The sequence below is a fragment of the Nelumbo lutea genome, chromosome 4, assembly GCF_056320005.1.
Source record: "Nelumbo lutea isolate HS-2025 chromosome 4, American lotus-T2T, whole genome shotgun sequence".
NCBI classification, from domain to species: Eukaryota; Viridiplantae; Streptophyta; class Magnoliopsida; order Proteales; family Nelumbonaceae; genus Nelumbo; species Nelumbo lutea.
Window position 1 is genome coordinate 47,235,102 of NC_142687.1, and position 10,231 is coordinate 47,245,332.

General features: G+C 39.8%; 1 protein-coding gene across 1 annotated transcript; it reads right to left on the reverse strand.

Moving 5' to 3' along the window:
• Window positions 1–1,449: 1,449 nt before the first annotated feature.
• On the reverse strand, window positions 1,450–5,552 carry LOC148855607 (uncharacterized). Its single transcript, XM_088941267.1, has 2 exons — window positions 2,963–5,552; window positions 1,450–1,789 (listed from the first exon to the last, which is right to left on the reverse strand). The coding sequence occupies exons 1-2, from the start codon at window positions 5,550–5,552 to the stop codon at window positions 1,491–1,493; spliced, it is 2,889 nt and encodes a 962-aa protein (XP_088797393.1). The 3' UTR covers window positions 1,450–1,490.
• Between the last annotated feature and the right edge of the window lie 4,679 nt (window positions 5,553–10,231).

Here is a 10,231-nt window from a genome sequence, read left to right on the forward strand (position 1 = left end):
CTCAAGGTAAAAGTTGAGTTTTTTGGGTGTTTCAAGGAGATTGGAGGTTCTAGCGGTGGACCGAGCAAAAATCGGTGCCGACAATTAGCACCAAAAGTCCTTTCGAAAGCCCCCTTCTCCCATCCATAGCTTGAGTTGGATTCATACTTATAGAGAAAAAAAGGGAAGGAGTTTTGAAATTCATTCAATTAGAGGGCTTGGACTTGAAAATAGCTTTTTCTCAAAAATGGATAAAGATTTTATAAAGAAAATGATAGATGGTCAAGCTTTCCTCTTTGGTGAATAATTGTCTTCAATTTTGAAGTGGTTTTTATGGGTTTTGTACGAATAATAGGAGCTTGGGATGTACTTGTCATGCCAGCCCCATTGGTAGAAAATGTAAATTTGATGAAATTTTAAAAGAGGTTTTATTTTTTTTTAGTTTCAAGTGGGGGTATCTTTCGCATTTTGAGTTTTTTAAGCATATTAGGCTCAATTTAATTGATTCAAGTGTTTGATCATGTCAAGAATGAGTCTGGCATCAATCATCACCCTTTTGATGTTTTAGGTTGGGACACATAATGTGGTGATTCGGTCTGGTGCGTCTAAATGGCATCGTCCTAGTTTGACCGTCAAATAGGCAAATTAGGTCATAAAATTTGACATCTTAGGGGTTTTTTTTTTGGTCTCTAAACAAAGTGGTGATGTTTATTTGGCCAAATTGTTGGGATGATGGAAATCTATAACTGGCAAGTTTGGAAATCTATTAGTCCATCTTGTTTTACCCCCAAAAAAATAAAAAGAATTAGCATGTTAGTCTATAATATACAAGAAAAAAACAAACAAAATGCATAATGTGACCATTTAAACATTTCATTAAACACATAGGAGTTGAGGGTAAGCGTTTGCTCCCTTGCAATCCTCTCCATTTCAAATTTTAGATTAGAATACAAGAGTGGTGTTACTCAAGTCTCCTCTTTTTCAAATTTTAGGATTAGAATCCAAGGAGGATGTTGCTCATAGTAAAAGAACAACCCATAGGCAACGAGTTCGTGATTGTCGGAAAGTGATTTCTTTAACCGTCATGCTACTGCCGTACTAGTATCATAAGAGAGTGATTTCTTTAACTGTCATACTACTGCCGTTCGTTAACTTATCAGTCTCAGGTGAAAGATTTCTAAAAGATCTCAAGGACGGACTTGGTTTTGCCATTAGGGTTGTGTTTGGTTGAAGTGCAATTTTATTTGCACTAGTGCAAATGAAAAAAAATGCAAATTATCGTTTAATTTTATTTTGGGTTTTACTTTATTTTGCTTCATGTCTTAATTTACTTCATTTGTACTGCAATCAAACAAAATAAGTTAAAATTTAAAACAACAATAGATAAGAATTTACATTCAAATTATTTGCACTGCCATAATTTTGCATCAGTGCAAACTTATTTAAATTACAACCAAATACAGCCTAATGAATAATATTTAACTAAGAAAGTAATTAAATCTGAGAAAATATTAAGGTGACAATATTATCTTCTGGGAGACATACTGCATTGTTGGTCGAAATTGTGGATTGGTATGTAGGCATGCAATTGATAAATTCAAAATGGAGTGTAGGTGGTCTGCAACTAGTTTAGTTATGGGAAATGAGAGACGTGGATCCATTGCATTCTTTAGCAGCAAGCCATGATCAATTGATGAGGACAAGGTAGATATGATCTCCCCTGGATGTCTTCCCATTATTATTTCTAATGCCAAAACACCAAAGCTGTAAACATCACATTTTTCAGTCGCATGCATTGTGTAAGCGAGCTCTGCAATAAAAGATACAAACAAGTCATAAACTGGTGAAGAAGAAGAAGAAGAAGAAGAAGAAGAAGAAGAAGAAGAAGAAGAAGAAGTGAATTTGTATTTGAAAAGAATACAAATACAAATATATGTACAATGCAAACAGGTTTAGTAATACAAAATTCATGGTTTTGCACCATACGTATTTGTATTTGAACTCTTTCCAAGCTAAACCTAAGTAATTAAAAAGTGAATTTCTTGAGAAATATTTTGGTCTTTCAACCTACGCTAAAGGACCATATGAGCTTTTAGTTACATGCATGCATGCATTTGTATGAGAGAGACTAGATGCCATCGTCATTGTATAAGGCTATAAGCAACTATTTTTGTTCCTTCACTTCTTTTTCACCTACTGGTTTTATTCCAATTAACTATAAATTATAGTTGCACTCAAATTGAGAATGCAATATTGAAATATTTAATAGTTCCTTGTACAATTAAGGAAATAATAAATAATAGCATATATAAAGAATTACTTTAGTGCTTTTTTAGTTGTGGGGCTTGCATCAATAAAGTTGCTTCCAAAGCTCAGTTTGGGAAGAATATAAATACAAATACAAATGTTTACAATGCAAAACCTTGTATTTTGTATTTTTATGTTTTGTATTTGCACGTATTATAAATATATATATATATTTGCATTTGTACTCTTTTCATAGTGAGCAAAGCATTTTAAGTTCTTAGGGGGTGTTTTATTTTGGGATTTTGAGAGGGAAGAAAGTTGATCCATGGGAACCAAATCCCATTGACCAAAAATCCCATGTTCTTTTTTCTCGGATATACCCACTTAGGTGGATAAATAACTTTTCCACATGGGAGAAAAGATTCCAACACTTGAATGGGATAAAAAATACCCCATTTAATAAAGGATTTTTATGAATGAAATAGTCATTTTCTTTTTTACTTGAAAAATAAAAGAACATGCATAAATACACATACTGTTTCCCAAGAAAAACTTACCTAGGTAGGTTTTGACACTTTAGTGGTGCTTTTTAAGTAACTAACTTTTTATATTTTTTAATATTTTTTCCTGCATGTTCAAAGACCTAACTAACTTTTCGCGATGCATCTAACTACTTAATCTCTTTCTCACCATAATTACTACTTTTCAGAAGCTCAACTTTAATTAATTTACTTACCTGGAGCCATATATCCGTATGTCCCAGCAAGTGTGGTCCAGCAAGACGAATTAGCAGGCTTTAAAAATCTTGCGGTGCCAAAGTCAGCTACTTTAGCCTCAAGCTCTGAATCCAGTAAAATGTTTTTGCTGGATATGTCTCGATGGATTATGGTTGGCCTGCAATCATGATGCATGTAAGACAAAGCATGGGCAATGCCTTTAATCACCTTCACCCTCTTCCCCCAATCCAATTCTTTTGCTCCTTCCTCGCTACTCAACATATTTGCTAAGCTTCCCCTCTCCATGTATTCATAAACAAGAAAACTGTGCTGCTGGTGACAACAGAAACCATGAAACTTTACTATGTTCCGATGCCGGATTTCTGTCAACACTTGTATCTCATTCCTGAAGCTTTTCATTATCTCTACTTCTTCTCCTTCAAGGGAACGAAGTTTCTTCACTGCTAATACAACCCCACTGGGTACCTCTGCTCTGTAAACACTTGAAGTTGCTCCTTTGCCGATGCAGTATTTTCTGTCAAATTCATTTGTGGCTGAGATGATGTCGTCGTACACAATCTTCCCGTCAAAATTGAGTACTGAAAAATAATCATCATCACCGCTTGAAGAACTATTTCCTCTCCCTAATTTCACCCATCTTTTCCGGTAGTAAAGGGAAAAGAGTCCAACAAGTATGGACACTAAGACAAACGTGGCTAACAAAGAATCGACAATAGTAATCCCAAATTTGTGGCCTTTTTTCTTTTGTGGATTATTGCAGGGTGGCAAACCTTCGACCTCACCACATAAACCTTTGTTGTTACTGAAAGCCTCAGGTGATGCAGCTCTCCGAAAGATACTTGTATTAGGAACACGACCCTCCAATTCATTGTAGGAAAAATCGATGTGTGTCAGTGCAACCATATTGCCTAGTGAAGTGGGAATGGAACCTCTGAGCTCATTGTGAGAGAGATTTAAGCTCTCCAGCATATTCAGCTTTCCAAGCTCTGGTGAAATCTCTCCGGTGAGTGAATTTTGACTAAGATCTAGTAGCTGTTGGAGGACACCCAGATTTCCGATCTCATCAGGGATGGTTCCATTCAAATAATTGTGGCTCAAGCTCAAAGACCGCAGTCTGGTGCAGTCCCCTATTGGCTTTGGGATTGGTCCAGTTAACTTGTTGAACGAGAGGTCTAGCAATTCCAGATTGGAAAGTCCTCCAATTTCAAGTGGTATCTGACCAGAAAGTTGGTTATCTCTTAAACGTAGGTTGAGTAGAGCAGGTAGTCCTCCGAGTTGCTTTGGGATCTCTCCGACAAGTTGATTTGAAGAGAGATCAAGCACCCCCAAATGGGTTAACTTGCCAAACTCTGGTGGTATCCTCCCGGAGATCTTATTGCTGGAGATTTTCAGCACTGTCAGATTCCGACATTCACCCCAATTGGGTGAGAGCTCCCCTTCTAATCTATTGTAGCTAAGGTCAATATAGTCGAGATTTGGATAGATCCCAAGGGCTTGGTCTATACTTCCTGTCAGCTGATTATTATCTAATTCAACTCTAAACAAGTTTGTGCAGTTTCTCAGGCTTTCTGGGATGCGGCCAGTTAAGTGGTTTCTAGATGCAGTGAAATAGAAAAGATGTCCACCATGGCAGACATGCTCGGGTAAGTGGCCAGACAGGTTGTTGTCACTCAGACGGAGTGCATACAGCGAGGACGAGAGATTTCCTATTTCTTGAGGTATTGGACCTGATAGTTGGTTTCCATAAAAATAAATAATGATCAACTTTCTCAGATTAGCAATTCTTGGAGGAATGATTCCTGAAAGTTGGTTGTCACCCAGGATTAAATATTCTAGTTCACTCAGATTACCCAAAGATGGAGGGATGATTCCGGTAAGATGGTTATGGCTTAAGCCTAACGCTTCCAACTTGTTTAAATTTCCAATTTCAGCCGGAATTGAACCACTGAACTGATTTTCTAACAAGGCTAGCTCTTTGAGACTTGTAAGCAATCCGATCTCGGGAGGGATTCTTCCAGTGAGGCTATTTTTTATGAGTCGGAGGTAGGTCAGTCTTGTCCAATTTGTTAACAAATGAGGATCTAGTTCACCAGTTATCAGATTATCAGAAATGTAGAGCAAGTATAGCATAGTGAGGTTAGACATGGATAAAGGTAGAGAACCAGAGAGACGATTCACGGAGAGATCAAGGTGGGTGAGTTTTGAAAGTGTGCCTATGTGTTGGGGGATTGAACCTTCAAGTTTATTGCCACTCAGATTGAGTCGGCCAAGGTTGGGCAACATAGAGAAGTCCAAGTTGTCGAGCTTACCACTTAAACCGGCCTCAGGCAGGTTTAATTGAGTTACACTTCCGTCCGAGTTGCAAGTTATGCCGGTCCAGTTGCATGGGTTTGGAGTAGAACCAGTTGATGAGTTGGGAGGCATCGACCATGACCCGAGTATGGCTTGGCTTTGGAGATCAGCTTTCCACTTGAGGAGAATCTCAGCTTCTGATGGTGATCTTGCTTCAGAATTGATGGAAGGAACCAAAAGAACCGAGAAAAGTAAAACAACCAGAGGATGAGCAGGGTGTTTATTCAACTCACACATCACTTAACTTTTATTTTTCCCACTTCAGTATGTTGTGAACTGCTTCTTTGTAATTTATAAGGTTTAATTGTTCAAACTTCAATAACGTATTGTTTGGGAAGAATTCTGGTTAGGTGAATGAAGCTGCCTTAAATAAATAAATTAATTAAAGATTGCTACTGAAAATAACCATTTTATTTAATTTGGCTCTATTTAATACTTTCTGTATGCTTGACTAATATGTTCTTTGTTTCTACCAAAAAAGAATAAAAAATAAAAAAGCATTGAAGTTTTCTAGTTTGTAAGATACTTTGAACAATTCAATGTCGTATTGTTTGGGAATACTTAATTTTATGCGTCAACGTTGGAATCCATCTTTGCATCTTTGAAATAGTAGGACGATACATGATAGAGACAGAATTGTAGCCCATGCATAGACATACAACCTCTTAGTCTTAGGGCCCCTTTGACAGCGGTGATGGAATTTTGTCTCTCCAAAGTTCAAGGAGGGAAATTACCTGACAGCCGATTTTGTCTCTCCGGATTTTTCATCAAACATAGCTTTGTTGGGTATATGGAATTATGAATGGATTTAAATTATTATAAATAAAGTATAAATTAACATTTTCTATTAATTTTTTTAATAAATGTGTGTTAATTTTTGTACTTTTAACTGGAATTAAAATGGGATTTAAAAAATAAAATTAATATTTTGTTTTTACATTATTAGATAAGTTGGTATTAACTTTTAATACTATTATTAATTTTTTATCATACTTAAATGGAGTAGTTTAATTCATACCCATTTATGGAACAAAATTTAGTAAGAAATTAATTTTATTATATTACTTATTAATTTATAAATTAATTTTATTAAATTTACTTTTTTTTAATTTGAATAATTTCATTGTAAAAATAATGTATTTATAAATTTTAATGATTTCGTTTAGTTCATTCTATAGTTGTATATACGTGGATTTATACATATACCTACATACGTTATTGAATATTGTGCACTATTTATATATATTTAAATATCAACAATTATTATTATTATTACTATTATTATTATTATTATTATTATTATTATTATTGTTCGGTTTATGGCTGAGTTGGCTTCGAATGCCACGTGGGGCCTACATGGCCGCCTTATCTCATCGGTTACGTCAACACCACGTCATGTCTACGACCCACCTTATCTCCTCGGCCATGTTAGCTTCGCGTCATCTCCATGGCCCTACTCAACCTCTTCAGCAATGATGACTCCATGTCATATGGATAAGCTCGACCAAGATAGGAGAGCAGATAGGAACAACTCCATTGGGGATTAGGTCTTATACCGAAGACCTCAACGGGTAACCTCATCCTAGCAAACCCAGAAGCCTTATTCGATCAGCACACGACTCCTTGGCTACAAAAGGGTAACTCCTGCTCAAGGTAAGGGGTCCAATTTCCCACACTCTCAACTCCCATTACTATTCTACTCGGACTAGCACAGTTTACCAATTGCACGGCTCGAGCTCCCACATCCTTCTACTGACTTGAGCGTCAGAGTATCTACCTGGGGATAACTCCTCAATCCTTTAACTGATTTCATGTTCGTAGATCTTGATGTGTGGCTCCATCCTTCCACCTCGACTCCACTCAGCTGGCAAGGACTACCTGACTATGACCTTAGTTCTTGCACTACCTAGGATTGAGCAGCATCAGATTAGCGTCGTGTGTGAGATACACACAAAAAGCCTTCCCTAAATCTTTCTTATTGTGCCATCAAGAATCAATCAAGATGCCAAAAAACAACTCTAAAAGATCGACAACCCTATCTCCATCTCGGGAATCTCATTCTTGTTGTAGCCTGCCAAGTCGGGAAACCCAGACAACCCAACAGCCAGCAACAGTCAACCCTACACAGTTCTAAGCAATGCAAGAAAAGGTCGACCAAATCTTGGTGATGATGCAACCGTTGGTATCCACAGCGCTGCCCACTCATACTGTTCCCCCTCTTTCCCTGATGCGTACGAAGGTTGATCCTCCCCTTGAGGACCCCAAAACACATTGGTTAGGTATAGACAGGGCACATTCTGAACAGGACAAAGAAGACATTTCAAAAAGATCAGGCTCATCTGCTCAGTCCCAAGAGTGCAACAACAAGAGTAGGACTCACCAAACTGCTCGAATCCCATCCAAAGAAAGGCTTGGTAAGAGGACGATAGGGATGTTGATATCCCTATACTACCCAAGAAGGACCACCCAATACTACCCAAGAAGGAGAGGTCCATGCATGCCACAACTCCAAACGATAGGGATGTTGAGATCCAGGAACTTTGGTAGCGTTTGACCGAGCTGGAGCGCAGCCAAGCCTAGAGAAGCACGACCCCTCCTATGATGTAGCTCATAGCACCGACCACTCAGCCTACCACTAAGCCGCCCTTCATGTAAGAAATAGTGGATGAACTCCCTCCAATCAGATGGTGGGTACTATCATTCGAAAGGTATGATGAAAGCACAGATTCTGGTGACCACATAGCGGCCTTCAAAGCCTAAATGATGTTGCACAACTCATTCGAAGGCCTAATGTGCAAGGCTTTCATGGCGACCCTAAAAGGAGTAGCCCTAACGTGGTATTCTTCTCTCCCCCTGTGCTCCATTTCCTCTTGGGAATAGTTGGAGAACCAATTTTTGGACAGTTCACGCAAGCCAAAAGCACTGGAAAACTTTAGTTAATCTCATGCAAGTGCGGCGGCAGAAGGAAGAGTCTCTCAGAGACTATCTAGCAAGGTTCAAAACCAAAGCGCTACAAGTTTGGCACTTGAACCAGTCGGTGACCATTACAGCCATACAGCACGGACTCCGCCCTTCACCTTTCAACTTCTCGATATCCAAGAACCCTCCTTAGACTATAGCTGCACTGATGAGCCACGCCCAGAAATATATCAACATAAAGGAAGCCCAGGCACCAGGAGATGGCGAGGAATGACTTGACAAAAGGAGAAGAGATACTAAGGAGCGGAAGACAAAGAGGGAAGGCTGAGAAAGCAAATGATAGGACCGCTAACCAAAGCGGAGGCTAAAATCCTGATGTAGATCCGAGACAAAAAATATGCCCAATGGCTCAAAAATGGGCTTCTCCAATGAGTCACTTATGCCAAAAGGATAACCCTGCTCCTGCTCATCGAAGATGGTGAGATCACTTCTATAACCATTGTGTATTTCACTATCGTTCGATGCCTTTCCTCCAACAATGCCATCCTCGGCAGATTGACCCTAAATGGTTTGCGAGCCTCTATGTCTACCTTCCACTTGGCCATAAATTTCCTAACCCCATATTGGGTAGGAGTGGCCTGCGTAGAGTAAAGGGTGGCACGACAATGCTACTTGATGTCCTATTGAGGAAAACAACAAGCCGCGAAGACACATACAACCGGAAGCATAGATCTGTGCGACAACCTAAGAACACAACACAACCAACCTATCGAAGACCACATCCAGGTGCCGCTCTCCGAGAAAGACCCTAAGAAGATCGTCCAGGTCGGATCTCTCCTGGATGACCATCTGTGTAGGGAACTAGTGAAGCTACTACGGGACCATACCGATGTCTTTGCATGGTTGGCGACGGATATATCAGGGATCGGCCCAGAGGTCATCACCCACTACCTCAATGCCAACCCATGCCACCGACCAATCAGGCAAAAGAAGAGGAGCTTCGCCACAGAATGGTGGAAAATTATCAACGAGGAGGTCCAGAAGCTACTCAACGCCAGATTTATCTAGGAAGTAAAGTACCTAGATTGGCTGGCCAACATGGTGATGGTGAAGAAGTAATATGGGAAGTGGAGAATTTGCATTGAATCACTGCCTGAACAAGGCCTGTCCTGCAGACAACTTGCCATCATTGGGGTGCACATCTCAAACTGGTCATGGAATTGGTTGACCACCAATTGGGAGTTGCTGAAGGCTTCGACATGCCAAACACCGAGGTCTAGGGTAAGTCAGAACTTAGCAATCAGAGCCTTGTATTCGACTTCATTGTTGGAGGCCTTGAATTCTAACCTTAGAGCATGCTCGAGCACTGTGTCTTTTGATCTGAATGGAATAAGGTTGGCCCCATTGCCTTGCTTGTTGGATAAACCGTCCACATGGAGAGTCCATATCTGCAGTGCTGGGCCGGGCCTCGAACTTGAATGTACACTCTATCAGGAAGTTGGCCAAGGCTGGGCTTTGATAATGGGCTGAGGAGCGTACTCGATGTTGAACTTGCTCAATTCCACACTCCACTTAATTAAGTGGCCAGATGCTTCCATCCTCTATAGTACTTGCTTGAAAGGTTGGTCGGTAAGCACGTAGAAGCTATGGGCTTGGAAGTGTGGCCTGAGCTTTCTTGCCATGGTGATCAGGGCTAGGGCCACTTTCTCTAGGTTTGAGTAGTGATTTTCTGCATTGTTAAGGACTTTCCTAGTGCAGTAGATTAGCATTTGAATGGTCTTCCTCTTTGACTAGCACCGAGCTGACCACCTCATCTCCAGCCGAGATGTAAAGCAACGGCTCATCCCTAGGGCTCGATTTGGTGAGGAGAGGTGGCGAGCTTAGGTACCTCTTCAGCTCCTAGAAGGATTGCTCGCATTCCTTAGTCCATTGGAAGTCCTTGACTTTTTTCAAAGCTTGAAGAAGGGCAAGCACTATTCCATGGATTTAGACATGAA